The 24,451-nt window shown below is 35.5% G+C and overlaps 1 protein-coding gene across 1 annotated transcript; it reads left to right on the top strand.

The window, feature by feature from the left end:
* The first annotated feature begins 343 nt into the window (after positions 1-343).
* On the top strand, positions 344-23,940 carry LOC145667838 (uncharacterized). The gene is made up of 4 exons (XM_081735272.1): positions 344-452; positions 5,698-5,764; positions 11,768-11,970; positions 23,416-23,940. The coding sequence occupies exons 2-4, from the start codon at positions 5,698-5,700 to the stop codon at positions 23,821-23,823; spliced, it is 678 nt and encodes a 225-aa protein (XP_081591398.1). The 5' UTR covers positions 344-452; the 3' UTR covers positions 23,824-23,940.
* The last annotated feature ends 511 nt before the right edge of the window (positions 23,941-24,451 follow it).

The raw sequence follows: 24,451 nt of genomic DNA, 5'->3' as shown, positions 1-24,451 counted from the left end.
TTAACATAAATGACAGGCGATATAATGTTAACATTTACTGCAATCTACTATGGTTTTTTTATCTAAGTAACAAAGTTTATTGCGTTCCGGGGTGACCGCAGCGAAGCGGGGCGGGTTAACATAAATGAGAGGCGATATAATGTTAACATTTACTGCAATCTACTATGGTTTTTATCATATCACTTGAAAGCGAAAAAGTAAAAATTATCTAAGTAACAAAGTTTATTGCGTTCCGGGGTGACCGCAGCGAAGCGGGGTGAACGCTGCTAGTACTTACATAATTATCATTCAACAAAACTCCTCTGAGGATCCTAGTTTTGAACATTGTTGACTAAATTTTCTACGCATTTTATCTAGGCAACAAAGATTTTTGTCTGATGCATATTTCATTTTTAGAATGCTAAATTAAAATAATTTAATTCTCACTTCAAATCTTTTTTGGGCACACAAACGTAAGTACAATTATGAATTTAAACATTTGTTCTTAATGTATTTATCTTCTTTCCAGAAAACCCGAGTAGCATTTAATATATGCATTCTTGGCTCATAATTTGAACTCGCTACTTGAATGGCCTGTTTTATTAAAGATACAAGTAAACACTATTATAGTTTATGGCTAATGATAACAATCAAACTTGAATAATTTGTGGCTGGCAGCTACAGAAAACAGTAATGTGGCTGAGTTACACGGACTTTTTGTGAAACATACACAGATACATTTGTGATTTCAATGTGGACTGCAAAACTAAAGCAGAAAGCAAACATCAAACTCTGCTTACAAGTTGGTAAATCTGGAACAGGTACCTTACGAACGATTCAACAGGATTATAGCAACGATGTAATCAGTGATAGGACAGGTTACTTGAATCACTTGGGTTATAACTTTTTTACAGGTCAGGATCTCTCTTTTCAAACTCGGTTTGATCCGATCAGACTAGGTGGTCCGAAATCAACCGAAATATCAACTCTATAGCGTTACTGCTGAATTTTAGCGTCGATTAATGATCTGCATTACTCGATCCCGTATATTCAGGTGTTTGATTCCTGATGTGATATTTCTTAATGAAGTTACTATGTCGTGAATATTTCAAATACAATATGTTTATTCTTCCTTTCAAGATGAAAATAGTTTGGAAAAGACTATATAGACAGATTTAGCACTCTGTTTGAGCTCCGCGACATCTCTTATATTATACATCAAAAATTTTACAGGCTTTGCTCGGTTAAACTTTGACGATCTCTCATAAGAAAACATATAGCTTTTATTTTCCGTGCTTAGCATGCGCTTATACTTTGATAGGTTTGTAGTTATCTTTCAGTGCAACGCTTTGACAAACACAGACGCACACAACAAGAAATAACTTATAATTTAGTGTGAAGAGAGAAAGAAAAAGCAGGAAAGAATCGTGTTTCCTAGAACTGGATTCGATACCTTATACGATACATAATTTCCATGTGTATGACGACGTTTCTTCGTCTTCGAGTTATATCGGGTGACGGTTCACAGAATCAGACAGAGTCTTTTCGAGTCACTAGGTTTGATGGATGACCTGTTGTTCCATCATTGTTTTACGCAATAAATTATACATGTTTTAGTGACACCAAGCATCAAGAGAAGAAATCAATGGGAGATGAGGAGAAATCGTGGTGATATTCGATAAAATAAACCCCCAAAATGTTTCAAAATTATGTTTCATATTGTTAGAGAATCGTTAGGATCTTTGCTTCATCACACTAAGTCAATGTCAATCTATCATACGTAACAGTGCAGGCAAGGATAGGGTTGGTAGTTCCTTTCTCTTGTACCTGGGAAAGTCTTATGGAAAGCTTAAAATTGAAGAGCTAGAATGGAGGGATTGATTGACAATTAGGATTAGGAATACCAAGCATATAAAAGTGCTTTCCAATTCTGGCGTTGATGTCTCCTCTTCCCCATGATAATTTTTGTTATTACTCATTTTGTTATGAACCTCTATAATTTCTTCATAGAACTCTATTTCTTCTTCTAAATGGTTCATTATGAGAGCGATGTTGAATCACTAGTAATTTGTTCCCTGGAAGAATTCAGCAATAAGTCTTATTACTTAACTAGAAGTACCTTAAGATGTTGTTCTACATGTTTCTGTTGATAAGAAGTCGAACACCCTAGATCTTGTCCATCTTTGATCCTCTTCTCCTTCTTCTTCTTCTCAGATCAGCAATATTTTGGTTGGTTTGACATAGATATCCGCTCTTTCTGTCCTGAACGAGACTTTTCATTTCCATGCATTTTTTTTTATCTATATCTTGTATTAATTGGTCCGTATATTTTAATAGTAGCCTCCCTCTAGGTACATTCCTTTATTCTCTCCGTAGCTAATGGGTGATTCCTCCATGTTTTATAGTCCTATTATATTATCTCCTCTTTTCAAAATACTTTTCAGTATCCTCCTCTTTTCTCCTGTCATTTGCATTACTTTTTCATTTCATACTCTTTCCATCCATCTAATTTTCATGATCCTTCTTTAACACCACATTTTGTAGGCTTCCATTCTACTTTTTTCCTTTTCTCTTAGAGTCCATACCTCATACCCATATAACGCCACACTCCATACATATACGTTCATCAGCTATTTATTGAGTTTTATAGTGATGTTCCCTGTTAAAAGCTTTTATTTTTTTTCGAATTCTTTAATAACAATAATACGTAAAATGTCCGCTCTTCAAGTCGATTAACTCTTCGTTTCCTTCTTACTTGGTTTGCTCAGTGATGACTCAGTTAATTTTTTGTAGTTCTCCTTTCAACAATTTTGCTTCCTTAAAAGAGATTTCACATTACACGTAGTAACAGTCAGTTTTAGGTATTTTAGCCAGCCTCTGCCTCAGTGGGATGCTAAACATTACCTTGACAGTTCATAATTCAATCCATGAAAAGGAAGACCACTGTTTTTCTCATTTTGTTTTTGTCTTGTCATGGATATTGAAATATATTTGGAGATTCTTGAAGAGTGCTAGTGATCAGTTTTACCTGACCGCTCTTCCATTACTAGTAAAACTTGTAAGTTTCTACCGTGGAAAGGAAGTTTCCAGTTCATACAATTTGGAGGTACTAGAAATTGTCTAACACAACCAGTCCTAGAAAAGTTCGACTTATCTTAACTTGTGGATCTCCTTCCAAATTAGATGCGAAACTTATTTGCATATATTACAGGAATGACGTAGTGACATTAAGTATATTCAACCAATAATAATAATAATAATAATAATAATAATAATAATAATAATAATAATAATAATAATAATAATAATAAAGCGACAGATCTACATTCAAAAACCAAAACCCGGCCATCGATAATTCGGTTCCTTCAGATTTCCGGCATCGATTTCGGAATTCATTTTCAAATTTAGCGCGTTAGTCCGCCACTGTTTTCTAAAGGCGCCCTTTAGGCTTTTATGGCGCGATAGTCAACTATCAGTTGTTGAATATTGCTTGCATTTGCTAAATGCATTTATAGTAATTCCTTCTCATTTTATCATTCAGTTGCTGAAAAATCTTTCTCTAAGGGCTGTACAGGTAGTCATTTCCTGTTACATATAGGGTAGACTATTTTCTTGATACGCTGTTGTAACTTTTAAACTAATAGATTCAAAACTCTGAAATTTCGTACCATACAAATTCAACAAGGCAGCTCTGTTTGACACGTTTTGCAATACCACCAGTTGATACTATTGCCAACATAACATAAAGTTGTATTTTTCCAAGGACATTAGGTATGGTCAAAACTTACAATGCCGCAACAACTATTCAGTGTTACAAATTGAGGATATTACAGTATTACAGCCACCGAGAAATAACCAAACTTTAGGGGCTTCTAGATCAGTAATAACACAAGTGAGACGGACGAGGAATACACATCCATAGTACCTTAGTGTTGAATACCTATGATCATGATTCAATTTCGAACAATTAGGAACAAAGTTATGACAAATTGAAAATTTTACTTGTTTCAAAGTACTTTATTGCGAATATGTGCTGAAATAAGTATAAAATCCAATTACGTAGATGATTTTCAATAGTCATAAACAGTGTTTCTTTCAGAAAAAATGTTCCGGGGAGGGCACATTCAGTATTCCGATGGGGCACACTGCTGGCACTATTCTATTTATTGTTGTATTATAGATGTTTTATTATGGTCTCCTCCGGAGGGACACTCTCTGAGTCCTGGTGGACAATGCCCCCAAAAAACATGTCTGGAAGAAACACAGGTCATAAATATTGCAATGCCGTTTAAAGCAATTTGATATCTCAAACTTTATCGAAGATAAGTGAAAAAAACATTGGTTAGACTGGTATACTGTTTAAAATGGCGTTTTTGTGGGAACTTTTTAAGACAATTGTTGCTTTCCTTACAATGATTGTTTCTGGTTACAACAAAGTCTCGGAATTACGTAATTTTAGTCAGTATTGCAAACTTTACAAGGGTTTACTTACTGTATTTCGGGAATGTTTTAAGGTATCAAATTGCTGTAAACGGCATTGTGATTTTTGTCTATTGAAAACCATCCATATGATTAGAGGTGGTACTTACTTTAAGTACTTAAAGAAAAGCCTTTCGATGTACACTGTCTTCTTTGTGTGAATATTTGTAACACTGTAGTGTCCTCATCTTTTACATATGATATTGTTGGTTATCGTTTAGGATGCAGATATGAAATCTGTAATAACTTGACGCACCGCCATTTAAAAAAGAAAATAACACTTTATATTGGATTGACAACACTGTTAATCTAGTGGTGTAGCAGAGTATGTTAAAGTATGTCCTCTGAAGATATTTTCATTACTCAAAATTTCAGCGTTTTTATCTATTAATTTAAATGTTACATGCGTGTATCACGATAAATGATCCATCCCGTTTACAACCATATTAACAATTCTACACTCCTTAGATCCGGATGTTGCCTGATTTTTTGAACGTCAACCAGTACTTCATAAGAAACATGATGTGTGTATATATATTGTACGCATAACGCATTGTAAGGTAGAAAATACATTATATTTTATACAAAGCTACCAACGCATGTCTGTCAACATTCTCAACACACTTAATCAAACATTCCGCAGTGTTTCTTTGAGTTCTTTTCAACATTTCAAAATGTAATGCATCAGCTGCAAATTGTTTTGAGAGATGATCGATCGCCTGATTTTTGCAGCATACACCTAAAATTTCAGAATGTCTCAAATGACAACTCCATTGGGTTGAAGCCCTATGACCTTAGTGGCCATTCCATTGCATATCTTAGTTGTTGATTGCCCTTAAGAGTCCCTATTACTGCGAAATTAAAATACCGCTAATTTTACAATAATTATGTGATATCTTGAAATAGATAAAAGATAATCGAAAAGTGGATCAAGACCTCCCTAGACGATGTTATTTTGCATGAGGTACCAATATCACGAGTCACCAAGTAGCTTTCCGTATGCAGTTATTTAGAAACGAGAAAATAAATGCCGATTTTCCAAATGGCTGGAAATTGAAAGCAGATAAATGAGTCTTGATAACGGTATCTCTGTCTAGAGAGGTCTTGTTCCACTTTTCGATTATCTTTTATCTATTTGAAGATATCACATAATTACTGTAAAATTAGCGGTATTTTAATTTCGCAGTGATGAGGCCTCTTAATAACTAATTTACTTTATTTGAATTGTTTTAATTACAGATGAGACTAAATTTGGCGCTAATAAATCTCTTGATATGCAGCTTTGGGATGTGTATTTCATACAATGGTAAGTGTTACATGTAATTTATAATTAACAACGATGTTTTTTTTAGTAGAATTATTGCTGACGGCATTCCATTTACGACTCACTTTCTTGAAATGTTAATAATAATTGATTCTGTAACATAAGGAATATGAGTTTAACGTCTTTTTTTAGCACCGAGGCCGATGAGTTCCCACAGATATGCTAACTATATTACCACGAGGAAGGTCTATAGTTTATTACAGCAACATACAATTTTGTACACATTGTCACAAGTTTTTTTCTTTTTTTTAATGTTTTTGCAAGGATTATCATTTGTTGCTTTGGATTAGGCATGAGAACTTAGGATTACAGGATCATCTGTCGTACAGTAACTTCCTTATTTGATGCTAGATCGTGGGCTTTATTGCGTAGTGTTTTGCGTCAACGGTACGCAAAAGTTGTGTTAGTCGGTGTAACACTTACGATTAGGGTCGGATCCAGGATTTTCTGAGGGGAGGGGGGTGCACCATAACTACCAAAATAACCAGTCTCATTGAAACTATTCAAAGTTACATTGACAATATTCTTTACATCTGACAACGCTGATACATAGAACGGAGGATTATTTTAAAGAGGGTCGCAACTGATGTGCAGGTAAAATTGTTCTACTCTCTTCCTGGCTTCTGTTCTCTTTCCTACTTGACAAATGTCGTATTGCTTTGCTTGATGAATCCTTTCCCTTTAACCTTCAGAAAACTATTGCTTTTGCAAAACTCCTCTTTCTTTTAAGCCTCAATGGAAACATGACGGCAGAAATTTTCTGGAAATGTTGCTATTTTCACTGCTAGTTTCTCATTTTAGATAGTATATATGTACAACGAAGGGGGGTGCACGTGCACCGGTGTCCCCCCCCGTAAATCCGGCCCAGCTTACGATCAATATTTATTGCATTATTCGCTTCGCTTTGTGATCCGCAAATTTTGGGTAGGCTGTTACAGAAGGAGACTTCATATCGATATAGGTGAATGTAAAAGATTCGCCTATTCCCAATAGATGGCAGCACATTGTCTCCATATTTTCAATGACTTGTTTGGTACAACAATATTCAAAATAATGTAATCTATTTAATATTAGCAATCTTAGTGGTGAAAACCATTGTGTTGGTGAGTTTTCTTGGGGTTTTCCACTTCATGTCAGCTTACTGTGTCATCATTATTCATCTGATGCTTTATCAAAAGTCTCAGACCACGGGACATAAGGGCAAATTAGAATACATTATCTTAAGAGGAAAGCTCCAAGTTCTTAAAAGAACTATAATTCCAATTTGGATAGAAAGATTTAAAAAAGGTGAGAAGAAGGTATATGTACCTTCATTACCTGAACTGTAAGCAGCACTAACTGAAATAACGTTCTTCGCAATAGGAGAAGAGATTTATGGAAAAATAGTTGAGTACTTGAGAGGTATATTTGAAACCCCTTCCCCTCCTCATTTAGAATGCGTACTTGAATTTAAGTTAAATGATTATAACCAAACTTAATTCAATTCATAACTATGTTCAACAATTCACTTTAAATGGTACAGCCACTTCCTCAGTTTCGTCATTTTATGAACACAAATTAGAAAATTGTGTTACAGAATTACAGAAGCTGCCACATTCTTCGCTCCTTTGAAGTGATTTTTCTTTTCAACATGCTGTGACATTTGCCTAACTTGAAAGCCTTTTTACCCCTTGTCCGGGCAAGATATTTTTGTAATGTAGACGGGTAACTGGGGCCTTACCAACTCTATTAGCCTTACCAACTCGATATGTTCATGACTTTAACTTCGACTAAAGATAGAAGAATTCAGAATTTTATGTCATCGAAATATGTATGGTTATTGAGAAATTCGAAAATAAATATGAAGCTACTGGGCCTGGGAGGCCCCGCTTGCCCGGATAAGGGTTAAGGTTAGGTGTTGTTAACAACCGTAGTCACTGCTCTTAGTGTCATTGATTATATTCTTGCTCTACATGCTTACAACCGTAATCATTACTTATAGTGTCATTTAACAACCGTAGTCATTGTTTCTGACTCACAGAAGGAACTCCTCTCCAAAGGTTTGGATTTCAGTAAAATGTTTATGAATAAGAAGAAAAAGATCAGCCGAGCACTTATTATGAAGTTTTGATAGTGAATCATGACCTCCGGAGGAGAGGGTGAAACTTAGAAACATACATATGAACCCCTGAATTATGTATGTATATATACAGGGTGCACCATTTATAATGTTCAACCGTGAAAACTGAGAAACCAAAAGAGGAAGAAAAGCGAAACTTTTTATGAAGCAACTATAAGGTGGGGGACATCTTTGCACATATTAATCAGAAACACCTAACAAGCAGTCTTAACCCAATATAAGGTTAAGTTTTTTACAAATAGCATTACATCAGTTTATTATATATTTCAAACCAACATGTCAAACGAAAACTTAGAATATACATTTATTGTTCAGTGTTGCAAACTAAGGATGTTATAGTATCATAAACATCCAAAGTTGGAAGCCTCTATCACACACACAGCAAAACGGAGATGGACAGGATAATGCACATCGAAAGTACCTTAGCGTTCGATACCATGGTCATGGTATGGCTTGTTTCGAACGAAGACGAGCGAAGTTGCCAGGGCTTGAAAATTTAAATATTTTTTGCAAGGTTATATTTCGAAAGATGCGTGTGTTTGGCAAGGCAATATCACCGTATGAGGCGGGACTAAGCCTTATTCTACAGTGTGCTCCTAGTAAAGAAGAAAGCAAATACAATATTTGTCTAGGTTTTTCCTACATTCATTTGTAGATTTGATAAATTCGAGATTACCTTACGATTACGTTTCCTCCTACATCAACTTAACAAAATTGAAAAAAATAAATTAAATCATATTTAAAAGTATTACTAAATATGTCTTATTAGAACAGTTGATAACGACAACTTATTTTAAAAAAAATTCATTTGTAAGGATATACACTAAATTCAATAATTGCAGAAAGGCTGAATAGAAGCTAAATTATTTTTCTTATTAACTTTGGAAATAATTAAGATAGGTTAGTGTAAATTAGTTTAATTGTACATGTCAATTCTGTGTTTTAAAAATAGAATATGTTATAAAGATGCAAAATATGGTGAAAGAATATTATTTAAAATTGAACTAACGAATTATCGAACAAAAATACTGAATGTTCAAATCATATTCTCGGAATCGTATGCACAATATGTTGTTATTTCAAGAGCTCTAAGGAGCTTCAATTCCAAGTATATATATATTACTTGTAATTGAAGCTCCTTAGAGCTCTTGAAATATATATATTTCTGACGATTTGCTGAACACGCAGCCAAAAACTAATGTGCGTGGAGAAAAGGAGTTACACACCGCAGAACCGTATATTCCAGAACCCAATCGAATAGAAGTGGAAGCCGCTATAAAGAAATTAAAGAAACACAAATCTCCGGGTGTAGATGAAATTCCGGCTGAGTTAATTTTAACTGGAGGCGAAAAATTGTGGAACAAGATACACAAACTCATTCTCCTTATCTGGAACAAGGAAGAATTGCCACAAGAGTGGAAAGAGTCAATCATTGTTCCAATTCACAAGAAAGGCGACAAAACTGACTGTAATAATTATCGAGGCATTTCTCTTCTGTCAACATCCTATAAGATCCTTTCAAATATTCTGTTAGCAAGATTGACCCCATACGCAGATGAAATTATTGGAGATAGATTAATTAAGATATGTTTAAGTGAATCCCAAAGTAAAGTCCGCGTAGGAAAATTTTTGTCCACGACCTTCCACGTCGAAAATGGCCTGAAACAAGGAGATGCGTTGTCGCCATTATTATTTAACTTTGTGCTGGAATACGCCATAAGGAAAATCAAAGATAGCAACCACGGCCTAGAGTTGAACGGCATTCACCACGTTATGGCATATGCTGATGATGTAAATTTAATAGGGGATGATAGGAGAACAGTAGAAATAAATGCAGAGATCTTATTAAACGCTTGCAGGGATATGGGTTTAGAAGTAAATGCAGAGAAAACTAAATACATGGAAGTGCGTCGGGACCGTAATAATGCAAAGTGTGGAGGCGTTAAAATATTAAATAATACTTTTGATAAAGTGGATACTTTCAAATATTTAGGATCAATATTAACAGACGAAAATCATATTCACGAAGAAATTAAATGTCGACTAAAAGCAGGGAATTCGTGTTACTATTCGGTTCAAAATCTCTTGTCGTCGCGAATTCTGTCGAGGAATTTGAAGCTTAAAATATATAAAACGATAATCATGCCTGTTGTTCTGAATGGTCGATTACTCTGAGGGAAGAACATAGACTGAAAGTATTTGAGAACAGGATCCTGAGAAGAATATTCGGACCCAAAAGGAACGAGAATGGGGAATGGCGAAAGCTTCATAACGAGGAACTACATAGTTTATACGGTTTACCCAACATTGTTAGGGTCGTCAAGTCTAGGAGGCTTAGGTGGGCAGGTCATGTAGCTAGAATGGAAGAAAGTAGAAACGCTTTCAAAGTCTTGACTGGTAGACCCATAGGAAAACGACCATTAGGAAGACCTAGGCGCAGATGGGAGGATAATATTAAGATGGATCTCGCAGAGATAGGAATACAAAGTAGAAACTGGATGCAATTAGCTAAGGATAGAAGTCAGTGGAGAGCTTTTGTGAACGCGGCACTGAACCTCCGGGTTCCATAGGCCATAGAGTTAGTTATATATATATATATATATATATATATATATATATATATATATATATATATATATATATATATATATATATATATATATATATATATATATATATATATATTAGTGGCACCGTACACTGTAGAAAGAAGCATTTCTTTTATAATCAAGTAAAAGATTTTCACCCTCTTAATCTAAACCAACTTCAACTCTAACCAGTGGGAATTATCGTAAAATATATTCTTAAATTTGGGATTAAATCGGCTTTCCTTTACACCTGAATGATATCAGCTCTAAATAATAGGACATGGATTGAAAAATTCAAAGAAACTATACACTTACTTAATACTCACTTAATGAATATTCGATAATTTCTAAGAAATATGTTCTTATTTGATATCTTTAAGACAGAGTTGATTCACTCTCTATGTACTGACTGGACCCAACGATACGCTCTATTAGAAAGCTTAAAAGAAGACACATGACACGTTAAATGACAATTGGTTTGTTTTTATGGGGTACCTGCAACAAATTCTTAAGTCTGGAACAAAAAACTCTTTCTTTATTCATTACAAAATTAGGAGAATTTTAGGATTAGGATTTTAGATTTCTGGGCTTTCGGCATCTATGGCCATGATAGCCTATCACACATTTAAGTGATGACGTTTCTCAACGATCATACTGGCCGGGGAATTGGAGAGGAAGAAAGGATTGAGGAAGGAAAGAAGCGGCCTGGGAGCATTCTGTTAGGTGCCATCCCAGCATATTGGAAATTAATAACCGGAAGGTGGGTAAGTTCAATTTTTTATTCGTGACTAATTTCACCCCAAGCAGGGGGAATGATCAGTGGCGTATGTAAGGGAATTGTGGGTTTTAATCTCCGCCTTAAACAAGATATTAGGAAAACGAAACATTTACTATTTTAAGATAATTACACAAAAGTCCTTAAACAGTATGGACTTCAGAACTTGAACCTCTCTTTTTCTGAAGAAATTCTACATATGTATTGGGGATAATATTGGAAAACTTCAAAGAAAATACACGAATATTATATCAGCACTGAATAAGTTTTTTTTTTTTTTTTTAAATTATCATAGTGTTATCTTAAAGCTGTCCTACATATTCTAACCTACCTACAAACTTCTAAATTTGAGTTACTTTTGTTACCACACTCAGGACAAATTTCAACCTCAAACAATAGATGTATTTCTTAAACGAGGGGAAAACACACCCCAAGTTTCAATAAAACCGTACAAATTTTATTAAGGCTGCCATGCACATTGTAATCCATCTTTTTTTTCACAGGTAGTTATTTAAGACCTTACATCCTAATTTCTCCAGAAATATTTATCAATGTTGAAGATGTGCTAATTCAAATTCTACACGTATTGCCATTGCAGAAGATAGAATATCTTATTCTGGAGTTTATGGAAAGTAATCCTGAGATGAAAACTGTCCTACAGAATGTAAATAATCGTTTGCATACGAAGTATAAAGACGATATACCGGTAATAATTATTTTTACATTTCTAATGTTATTAGGATTACCAGTACATGATATTAGCACGGTGTAAATGTCAATAATGTTTCTCATTTCAATGATTGATTACGGTGTATTCTAGTTTAACAAAATTATGGTAAAGGTAATTTATACATACACAAAATGAACACTGGACGTTATTTTCCTTATTACAAATGTTTTTATGTGAGATGAACGCGTAACACGGCATACATCAAATTTTCGTTGAAATTCGAGTTCAACTTCGTCTATAATGTTGGTATGAATTTCTGCTGTCAGGTGACAAGTCAACCAATGATTTATCATCTGCTAGCATAAATACACAATCCTTGATTAACCTCAATAAATAGAAATACTCATGTTTTATCTGGAGACTGTGGAGGACAACGCAGTTTTCTATTGAGGTAACTTCGAGCGTCACGATAGTAATCCGAGGAGCACCATATTACTGTAAGATGGGGTCAACAACTCAACACTATCTTCTTGAAAAAAGCGTTTCTGCCATCATCTCTAGATACAGCAATGTCAACTCGAATGAAATTTCTTATATCAATGAAAAATCACACTGAGAAAAATCCGTTCTCCGGACAGCGGTATATTGTACAAATATACGGAAGCCTCTTGCTTACTACAGAAATCAATGTGGAGCATACGCTATCCATATGCTACATACCCACTGCCCTTATATGTTACATCATGCCGTTGCAGGATGTCTGACATCTAACAGTTTTCCGTATATCACATGCATATACTTACGTTACATTCCTCAGCTATATGTTATATACGTCCATTTGTATGTGAGATTCTGACCGCCTATATTGTTTCATACGGAAAGTACGTATAGATGGAGCACTTATACGGAAATTATTATAAAACATGCGTTTTCAGTTAGACCTATCCGTCTGCTGTACGTTAGCCTACCTTTTTAAGTACGCCACCTACAATTTTTTTTCTCATTGCAGATCACAACTTTGCTTGTGTGAAGAAAAGGGAATAAATAAATCTTAAAACAGCTGCAAAACGTGGAAATTTTCAATATTCTGGTAGAAATAGAGTATACTTCAATTGTTGGAAAAAAATATTTTTTGATTGTCATGGTTACTTAATAATTAGTCTACTGTTACAAACTATTCTATCGTGGGTGGGTAACACCATCCAGAGGCTTTAATAAACATTGAAAGGACGGGCATGTCAAATCCAAGATACTTATTACCTCTTGAAGAAATTTTCCTTGGCCTTGAATGTCTGAAAGTAATTGTAGAAATTCCAATTGTAGGACAAGAAGAAATTCGGAAAAGATGACTAGAATTTCACATAGCTGCTCTCAGTGAAATGCAGAAAAGACTACCTTTTGATCCTTTAAAAAAAAAAAAGAAAAGAAAAGAAAAAAAGAAATTGTAGTTTATATACCAAAAGTTCGAGAAATTGTTTATGTGACCACTATAGGCTAGTGTCTTAGCAGACGTTATTGAAGTGCATATTGAGTGAGGATTATTAGCATTTATTATTATTATTATGAAAAGCAAGTAGAGAACATTATCTGCTAAATATACATAAAATTTCATACATCACTGTAGCTTTATCGATTTTCAAATAATAGGATTTTTTTTTTATATATATAGAGGAATTTATGCTTAACTTTTTGGGGATGACCGTAATGATTGAATAGCGATCACAATGACTGCAAAGAAAGAAATCTTCGTAAATCATTTTAAAGAGTAGTGTCACAAAACATTAATTTGAGAGAAATCACATTTGTGTCGCGTAACTACATGAAGAGTGTCAGAACCCTCAATTCTTACATTTTTTATTCACTTTCTCGAAATGTTAAATTTATTATTAATAATAACGATGAAAATATGTAGTGTAGGAGATTTACAAGGAAGGACACGTGGAAATCTAGATCTGCCCTCTTTTGAGCTTGTAGCAAATGAAAGCGGTATTTTTTCGATAACAGATATTTCAGTAGTACGCATGAATTTTCTAAGAAATATCCCTTTCTTGGACTGCACCTTGCTTGGAAATGCAATATTTTTTTACGATGAGGATCATAATTTTTTTTTATTGACTTACCGGAGGACAGTGGCGGATCTAGAAGATAAAAACTGGGGGGCCGGCCAGAACCCAGACTATGATAAGTATATCATGACTTTACTACAAACTTTCAAAAATATATAAATAATAGCTTAAATTATTTTTGTCACTCAAAAAACTAAGGGGGAGCTAGGAACCCCGGCCTTGGCATGGATCCGCCACTGCCGGAAGATGGATCCCTCACAACTTTGCAAACACTACAACGACATACTTGTTTGAATGAAAATCAAAAACGTATAATGTTTTATAGTGCCCGTCGCTAACAATTTTAAAGTTACCTTCTGACGAAAACCTGCAACTAACACGAAACTAACAATAAGAAAATGAACTTTGAGAAATTATCTTCCGAAACCAATTTCCTTCAATAAGAATGATTTATTATCTGAATCTGGAATATCATTTAGACTTACCCTAAAAGCATGGTTACTAATTGCATTATTGATTTTAAAAAACAAAATTGCTTGCTGAAATTAAACTACTTTTAGACCTTAGATTTGTAATACAATCACATGGGGAGTAACCTTTCTATAGTTCCCGCACAATGACTTTCCAGTTGTTTGAAAATTCCCTTTCAATTCCAATTTCTATTCAGTGCGCGTAAATTTCTATTCTATTCGCTTAATTGACAATATAAGATAAAATATTCCGGAATTTGCCTCGGAATGATCAACTCTGAACATAGTTCAATGTGATCGGTTAGAAATTAATAAAGGTCGAATAAGTAATAATCGATAGAAAGTAGGAAAGTCACTATCAAGAAGAAAAAGATAGCATGAGTTAAAATTGGGTTAGTGAGTATTAACTTACTGACCCATTGCCTATGGTTTAGGGGCCTAGATAAATTATTTTCCAATCTCCACATTGTAATAAGGATTGCGGAAGGAAACTCCCTGGAGAGTAAGTACAACTTGATGAGCATAACATCCTATGTTGGAGACACCTATAAGGAAGAAACTCTGAAGAAACGGAAGTCTAGCGTGAGGGCTATAACTAATTCATACAGTAAAATAAAAGAAGTTCTCGGAAAAGACGAGATAACGAACCAAAGCCTGGAAGAAGTTCGAAAAATTAAAGGACCTTATTGATATTGCATATTGTCCAAAGAAGGAATATTGATGGTCAGTGACTTTTTTAATGACTGGTAAACCATGTGCATTCTATCACAATCGTACATAAACTCCTTTTATATTTTCTCCCAAGCAACTTTAAAACCACTTAAGTTTATTTAATATTCGTAGGGTACTGGAAGAACACATGGTTAATGTACATATTTTCCACGTACAAAGTTATTTTGACGTTCTTGTAAACGGCATTTAATCATTTGCTACATTGTTACATCTTACAATATTGGGAATCGGATTGTTTGCTATGCTCTTTCATGAACTTTCTGTTGACCATGAACTGGGAAAATTATAAAGGTACTGTAGAGATGCCGAAGTCATCTAATCGATGTAGTGAACTCAGAACTCACCTTTAGGTGACTCGAACGTCAGTTTCAAACATGATGTCGATGAGATCGGGAAGAAGGAGATCAAGCTATCACAAGGTTCACTGATTTTGGCGAGTTTGATGTTAACATATTCAATATTTATTAAGGTTGGTAAATGCGAGCTCGAATGAGTGCATAGTTCGATGAGGTCAGCAAGAGAATACGAGACCCATTATGGTCGGCAAGCTTACAGAATATATGGAGATAAGAGCTAACTCTAATCCTAGGATAAAGCTAATGCAAAGGTATGGGTGTAGAGTCTAGCGTGCTTGCAAATGAAACTCAACATTTGGAAATGAAATATATATAGACTCAAAAAGGAGGAAGATGGAAAAGGAAAAGAATGGAGATTTGAAACAATCTCAAGCACAATACTTGGAGCAAACATGGCTGACTTCATGTTGAAGCTGTTGTCCTCTGGTTCTTAGAATAAGTCACTCTATCAGGATCTTGAGATAGTCCTAAGTAGATCTTCTGGCGAACTTCTTCCTTCTGTCATGTTCTTCACATCTGATCTATATATAGATCAATCGTCTCTCCTTTTGACCTATCACCCAGGATTCTTAAGCGACGAGGAATTACAACTTTAAATCAGCAAGGCATGCTTCCTGATTTGAATATGGATTACCCGAAGGGAAAGAGGACTGAAAGCTGGAATGAGAGAGAAAGAAACGTCTGTTGTTTACTTTCAAAGTAAATTACAGAAATGTTGTTGATTCAAATACAAGATATCTTCCTGTCTAGCTGGTGGCTATGGGTTTATCCTATTATGAGGACAAGCAAGGCTTCTGGAACAAAGTTATTTCACCTCTTCACAATAGTATGCGAATTATTCTGAATCAGTATTGAGAAGCAGGGAAAGTGAATTAAAATTGCGCACTGGTCCAACTTACGAATTACACAACAACAGTGCAACACTATGCTCCGGCCTCTTTGCTTCTTAGGTTTTCCCAGGTAACTATTCTACAGAAGCTAGGTAAACCACTTAGCCGCGTTGGAACGAGCGAAGAGCACGATAAATTCTGATCAACACAGGGAATTGAACCTAGGGTGTCTAATTAGTAGGTAGAAACCGTAGCGTCTACGAAACGGCTACACTAATAATACAAATATGTGATGTATGTAAAAACTTGCGTTACAAGCTTAAATCCTGTAGTTTTTGGACTTAAAGTACAATTTTATGCAACATCCTGTAGCAAATGTCCGAATAAATATACTTTCCGTACGAAAGAGAGAACTATATATAGGCGGTCAGGATCTCATATACAAATGGACGTATATAACATAGAAAAAACATAGCTGACGTATGTAATATACGGAAAATTGTTAGATGTCAGATACCTTGCAACGGCATGATATAACATTTAAGCGGGAAAAGAGCAGCATGTGTATATCATATGGATAGCATGTGCTCCGTACATATTTATGTAGTAAACATAAGGAATCCATATATTTGTACAGTATACCGCTGTGCGGATAACGTAATAACGAACATTATACGTAGTACCTCGGCTTATGAGATACTTTTCAATGATATATTCAAATTCGAAATATTTAGTTCAATTTTTGATACTGAATCTACTCTTTCTTAAATATATCGTACAATATACAACGAGTCTTCGTCAGCAGAACGTTTTACGACTTGAATTTTAATTATTAACAATATGCATATATGATTCTTTAAAGATAGATTGCGTAAGAAACATGTATAATAGAAGTTTGAAAGAATACTACAGGAAAGAAGTGTTCTATCTGTTTTAAGTTTGAGCTATGTCATACTTACCTAGTAAATATAAATCTTAACCTGAATTTAGAGGGATGTCTCACTATAATAGAGGTGGTGAAACAGTCGATCACCTCTGAGTAAGGGGCCGCGGTGGCTCAGTGGAGCCGGTGGGTGTAGCCGAGCGGTCTGAGGCGTTAGGCTGATGATTGTGAGGTGAAGCCCATTGGGGTTTCGAGTCCCTCTGTAGTAGCAAGGGTGGACTTTTAACTGTCCTCGATGTTTCTGTGTTCGTGTCCCTGTCGTGTCTAGTAGTCCTGAAAAGTGGTTGCAGTAGAAAATAAGTCAGGAAGTTTTTTTTAAAAAAGTGGTAGAGCGTTCACCTCTGGTGCTTTGAGTCCAGGGTTCAAACCCTGCTCCCACCACGTGAACTTTGTGGTGCACAAACACCGTGTGCGTGGGTTTTCTCGGGGTTCTCCCGTTTCCTCCCACTTTCTTCATTCCACCATTTTATTCATTTCTTATAACCACCGTCTCCTTTAGCCTAACAGACATAATCGTGGGACGAAACACAAAGATTTCATTTCATTTTCACCTCTGAGTATCGGGTAAATCGCAAACTTTTTTTTCTATATAGAAAATGTGACATTATCTTTTTAAAAAATGTTACATACCAATCGCCTTTCTTTAAAAAACGAGTTTCAATCGAAAAACAATTCGAATAAAGAAAACGAAAACATACCACCTCCATGAAGAATCGGAACATTATTACCCCTTTATTGTATCGAAAGATAAATGAGTGTGTTTCTTCTGCAACGCTTGTGTTGCTCTGATAAAGAAAGGAAACTTGGAAAGGTGCTACTATCCTTCGCAAATATAGGGTGAGTCAAAATTATGTTCCCGATTTCAATGATTACTTTTTTGCTTTTAATAACACGTTTGTAAACAGAGATTACAAACACTGATTGATCAACTCGAAAAGTTTTTTTTTCTGACATATTATAAATATTCAATATCCCTTTGGGGCACCCATGGTACAATTTGTACCATACGGGTGTTTCATGGTACATTGCGTTATAACTCTCCTATTTGAGCTTTTTCGTCCGTTTTTTTTCAGGTCCAGAGGCATTTTGGAACACCTTACGTATGGTTTCACACCTTCCTGCGTCGAGACATAGGAGGTGATGACGTCATAATTCTAAAATATATATTTTCTTTTATTAAGCCTATGTTCATTATTTTTGGCGGGCTTTTTTTTTGCAAGTAGAAGATTGAAATTTTGCACAAACATTCAGTCCACCGAGTAGTATTTACCAGATTTTTTTTCAGATTTCTGTGTTAAAACAGGGGGATCCAGAGGGGCAAAAAGTTGAAAAAAGGGATATTTTTACCAAACAAATCCCCTTTTTCGGGATTTTCCCGCCTTAGATACATGATGGAGACACGTGAGTCGTACCGTCTGAAAGGCAGTTCCATTCTGAAGAGAATGATGGGCGAAACATGACCCTAGGATAATTAGGGATGTGTCAGGGAATTTTTATCAAAATATACTTCTGTATAAGGGAATATGGGACATTTTCGGTATTTTTTTTTTGCGGGCTTATTTTTGCACCTAGAAGATTGAAATTGTGCACAAACATTCAGTCTACCGAGTATTATTTATCAGGTTGTTTTCAGATTTCTGCGTTAAAACAGGGGGGGTCCAGAGGGGCTAAAAGTTGAAAAAAGGGATATTTAGACAAAAAATCCTTTTTTTCGGGATTTTCCCACCTTAGATACATGATGGAGACATGTGAATGATACCGCCTGAAAGGCAGTTCTATTCTGAAGTGAATGATTGGCGGGTTATAGTCCTAGGGTAAATAGAGATGTCTCAGGATTTTTTTTTTACCTGAGATCATGGTGTTTTGCGGTAATTTGGGGCATTGTGGGGATTCTTAATAAAATTTCTCCCGCCCTTAGTATTCAAGATAGAAACTTGAAATTTGGCACACACATTCAGTCTACCAAGTACTATGTATCAGATTTTTTTGGGATCTCTACGTTCACACAGGGCCGTTCCAGAGGGGCCCAAAGTGTGAAAAAAATCCCCCGAAATTTTCCCTTTGACATCACTTTACCCTCTCCTGGTATATGGTATGAGCATGAAAGTGGTACCATTTGAAAGTCAGGTCTATTCTGAAGAGAATGAAGTATGAACCATGATAATAGGGTAAATAGTGACGATGCAGTAGCTGCTTGACTGAAAGTCTAAAAAATACCCCAAAAACCCAGATACCAGAAAGGGATATGCGATCCACAACTTGCATGACACACATCTAGTCTATAATAAAGTTCCTGCCAAAGTCTTCCTAATATGTCAGGGTCGATATCGGCCACGCTGCTGCAGTGATGAGCTCACGCAATTTAACCATGGTTGTAGCAAATGGCGGCAAAATTACACCATCTTTGATGAAACCACAGAGGAAGAAATCGTATGGGGTGGGGTCTGGGAATCTTGTTGGCTATTTCAAGCACACAGAACGATTTCTGCTGGCATGTAGAAGCCATATTGTTCACTTCGAACGAACTGCCTCCTGGTGAACATCTACGTAACTATGCCTGTGCAATAGAAAGAGAAAAAAACTTTTTGAGATCATATTCCAAAAAAAAAAAGTTATATTGGCAAGAAAAGCTCATTACTGTTCGAATAATAAATTAACAAAATCGGGAACATCATTTTGACTGACCTTGTATATATAACTCCGACTTTCTTTCTAAAAGTTAATACATGAAAGTAAAGTGACAATGTCAATTGCACATAGTTAGATTGCCAAAGGGCTGTGGTAAATCGCCAAAAGTTTTCGTGTTCTGAGGATAAATCACTGAATCAAGAAGTTTGGCCACCTCTGCACTACAGGATCCCATAATGGTGTCTTCCTGTTCTGCTTAATTCCTGTTGTGCCTAATGACCCTCCAACACTTTGTAACTCATTTTTGATCTAATCTTATCTTTAGGCAGAACAGGGATTTCTGTTCTGCCTAATTCACGCAAAAAGGGATATTTAGATTTAAGGGAAATTTAATATTAACTATTTTCCCGACAATTCCAGTAGCTTTCAGGACCTCTTGATTATCTTATATCGTTTCAGCTTCTCTGAAATTAAATTAGCAATCATAGACCACCATTATTTTACTACGAGTATATCTACGCGATATCTGTTGGCCGTCTACAACTTCAGAAAGATCTTATCCTTCTGGTTGCGAGCGTGCAACTAACTGAACAGTAACACAGTTAAAGACATATAACTCCCCTGCGAAAATGTGGATTCTTATGACATGGAAAATTCATTAAAATAATAATAGGAAAATTTTTATTTAAAAAAAGTGACTTTTGATAATAAGATAGTTCAGTCAACATTTCCTCCTACAGAAGCTGAAATATTAAGAATAATAGTAACATAAATATATAAATTGGAACAATAAGACCTAACAGATAGGTTGCATATTATATAAGCAATTATGGACAACCATTCTTTTACTATATGGTTAAATTACCGATCTCTGTCGGTAGCCTAAATAACAATTATTACTATAGGCACAGTAAGGTACTGTATATAAAAAGTCTTCAGTTGTGTGGAATTTAAGTGTTTTAATGTGTAGTATTTTAAAAATGATAAAAAGAATTACCCATCTGAAAAATGTAAACAAACGCTTGTTTATGATTGGCCAAAATTAGAAAACGTAAACTAATGCTTATCCCTGATTGGTAGAACGCCTGTTCACGATATTTAAGTTTCTATCCTTAGACATTTACTGGACAGTGTGTATTAGAGAAGGAAAGAAGAGTAATAAAGAAGATAGGAAAGCGCGTGAAGAATTTTTCACTTCACCATTGGCTTGGGTAGTAGGGGGGAAAATCCCGGAAACACATGGAGTTCAGGGAAACCCCTTTATCGGTCGTGCGTATGCTTAAGTTATTTACATGGTAAACAACATAAAGAAGGGGTGGGAAATTTTTCGTAAAAAGCATACTTCACTGTCTGTAATTTTTCTAACTTAAAAAACTGGGTGTGAGTTTAATTTGTTATATGTCTGTAGTTTGGTGGGAAAGTTTGGTTAGTGGGATATAGTATGATGATATCGGTCAGTTTCTTCTTTTGCTGGTCGTGGTCTTTTTCCGGGATTTTGTTTTTCACCTGTGCTTGGTTTCTCTGTATGTGTACGTTGTGGTTTCTCACGTGTGTGAGTCTACCTTTCTGGCTCTGAAAAGGGCCAGTTTCTTCTTCTCCTTCGGAGCTTTCGACATCTTATTGATTGCCGAACGTCGTACATAGACCAAACTCTTCCTCCTCGAAGATATGTAGAAATATTTCTCGAGCTGCTTGAGTCGGGAAAGTTATCATGTATATTAACATTTTCTCAGATGTATAACTTCCATCTCCTTACCCGTTCTAAATCTAGAGGCGACACGATACATCACTACCGGTAGCGGCTGCAGTTCACTCTGCTCGGTTTCTGGGTCAGTTGCGAGGCATTTATCTGCTTCTGGATACTGTTGATCTTGGCTTGTGAGTTCATTCTCCATGATAGGGTTCTTCTGCTCCTCCTTCTTCTTGGTTGGTTTCTTCTGTTTCGACATCTTGAACGGGTTTCTGTTTTTTGTTGAAAGTTTGGCTCTAAAAAGGGCCGAAGTACGGTTTTGGTCCTAAAAAGTACAGCGTTTTCTCTAATTTTCTGTGTTTTTGCCTCTGCAGCACTACAAGAAAAATGTATTGCACCCACGTCAGTCGATTATCGGCAAAACCTGTACAACCTATATCGCCAGTGCGAATCTTGGTCCACAATAGGGAGACAGACCGACGCAATGTAATACTATTTCTCCCAGTTATATGCTTGTGTGTGTGTAAGATACCGTAGTTTTTAAAGTTCTCTTTATTATTAAGGAAACCTATCTCAAAAGACTGATTCCTTTGTGTGTGTATGATTTTGACAGCACCTCATTTAACACCGCAAGTGTTACTAGTGTGACACATTCTCTTCGTTCTGCCACTGCTGCTGCTGCTGAACCTTTTTTCGGTCGGTGATATCTTCTCTGCCACTGAAATCTTCTATCTGCCACAGGTAACATGAATTTTGGAGCTCTTGTCTGTATGTCTTGTATATATAAAGTTTCTTTCCTCAATCATGAATTCGCGGGTCAATAATGATATATCCATTTATTTGTATTTCTGTCTAATGTACTTTTAAAAAACTGATTGGAGGAGAGGCAGCGCTTCCAGCCAATCACAGACCACCATTCGTTTACTTTTTCGGAAAGTGATCTTACCAATGGAAAAAAGTGGAATTTCTATGACTCACAGTTTAAAATGACATTGTTTTAAGTGCGATGTCAGGGTGAAAGTTTAAAACGCAATCAAAATTTTGAGGGTGTGGTATTTGAATATTAGTGTCGCCAGTGTAAAGTCAGAATGTCAGTATTTGCGAATTCAAAGTATGATGGAAAAATGTTATGTTATGAAGGGCATTTATGCCGTACTAATAGAAGATTCCCTATGTAGACGCTGTAGCTTACTGTTTACATTTATAACAATAAAGGTTGTGTGTGGGTTTAGTATGTGCTTGTAATAAGTATGATTTCTAAAGTTTCGAAGTTTTGTTCTTTCAAATTGACAAGATATATATGTGACTTTAAGAAGTTAAAACTGTATTCCCTTTCCGATATTGTAGTGGTTTGCTTTTTACATTATACCGAACACTTTCACTACATTTGTTATACTAAAAATGATTTGTAGGGGTATTTGGTCACATGAAACAATTCGTTCCACTCGCGTGTTTAATCTAACTAACCCTCACTCGCACATTAAAATTTTATTTAAAGAGTTCTGGAATGATATTTGAAAATGAAGGAAAATAAGTACTAATAAATTTCCCTTAAATTTTAATATCCCTTGTGCATGAATTAGGCAGAACAGGAATTAGGCACAACAGGAATTCCTGTCCTGCCTAAAGATAAGATTAGATAAAAATTATGTTGCAAAGTGCTGAAGGGTCATTAGGCAGAACAGGAAGAAACCCCTATAATACAACTTACCTGTATATTGAACTGACAGACAGAGTATTTAACATGCATATTCTATCTATTGCAGTTATTTACGAATGAAAAAGGTGGTCTTAATCTGACAAGAGTTTTCAATATGTTGAATGATATTGTAGGAGTGCCGCACATTAAACCTTTAGTTGTGGATCCAAGTAAAACTCTGCGCAAGAGCATAGCTTCAGTTGTGGATGAAATTATAGGCATGGTCCCATTTGAAAGAATTAGACAGTTGATTGATTTTTATGAAGCAAACAGTGTGGACTTCAGGAATTTTCTCATAGCTCTTAAAGAACCAGCTGTTCAGGAAGCATTTGAGTTACTTATTAATAAATCAGCCTTCTCCGAAATACCTCGATGGTTTCGTAAGCATAATGTCAATGTAGATGCACTAATTAACAACATTAGGAACTTTATGAAAACTCCCATTAAGGTACGAGCTGCTGTCAGATACTATTAAAACACAAATAGCAACTCAACAACAGTAACTTGGATGTTCTCTGTTTTTCGTTATATGTAACTGTTAGTTCTTTTCCTTTATTGTATTTTGTACCAATGAATAAAAGTTTTAACTGGCTTTTGGAGTAAAGTTATTAAACCTAAGTACATATTCTTTCTCTTTTCAATGGTTAAGCATCTTCAACTTGAGCCTGAGAGGCGGGTGTAGCCCAGGGCCGGGGGAGCCTAGGAACTCAGAGTTTTTTGAGTAACAAAAATACTAAAATAAAGTTTAAACTAAACTCATGATATACTTATTGTAGTCTAGGTTGTGGTGCCCCCCAGTTTTTACCTTCTAAATCCGTCTCTGTTGGGCCTAGATACGTAGTCTTGTTAAAAAAAAAAAAAAAAAAAGGAGAGAGAGAGAGAGAGAGAGAGAGAGAGACCCATTTTAAACTAAACTCTCATTCGTACAAGGATCTGTACTGAAGAAAGGATTGTTCAGGAGCACCGGGTTTTGAAATCAATAGTGCTTTAATTCTCACTCTACAACCGGAGGAGGTATAACGGAGGTCCTGGTGTCCTTCATTGAAAGCTTTTGAAAGTTGACACGCCTGAAAATGCAGTTTTAGATATTTTTTGAATAGAAA

The sequence above is a fragment of the Thermobia domestica genome, chromosome 1, assembly GCF_964235325.1.
Source record: "Thermobia domestica chromosome 1, izTheDome1.hap1.1, whole genome shotgun sequence".
NCBI lineage: Eukaryota > Metazoa > Arthropoda > Insecta > Zygentoma > Lepismatidae > Thermobia > Thermobia domestica.
The sequence above is the reverse complement of the archived record's forward strand: the minus strand, read 5'-3'. Positions and strand labels throughout refer to the sequence as shown.

What these genes read in the sequence shown, in the direction of transcription:
- LOC145667838 (XM_081735272.1), top strand. Translation starts at nt 5,698, where the DNA reads ATGAGACTAAATTTGGCGCTAATAAATCTCTTGATATGCAGCTTTGGG. An exon ending in GATGTGTATTTCATACAATG is followed by an intron (nt 5,765 to 11,767) that starts GTAAGTGTTACA and finishes TTTTTTTCACAG; the next exon opens with GTAGTTATTTAAGACCTTAC. An exon ending in AGTATAAAGACGATATACCG is followed by an intron (nt 11,971 to 23,415) that starts GTAATAATTATT and finishes TATCTATTGCAG; the next exon opens with TTATTTACGAATGAAAAAGG.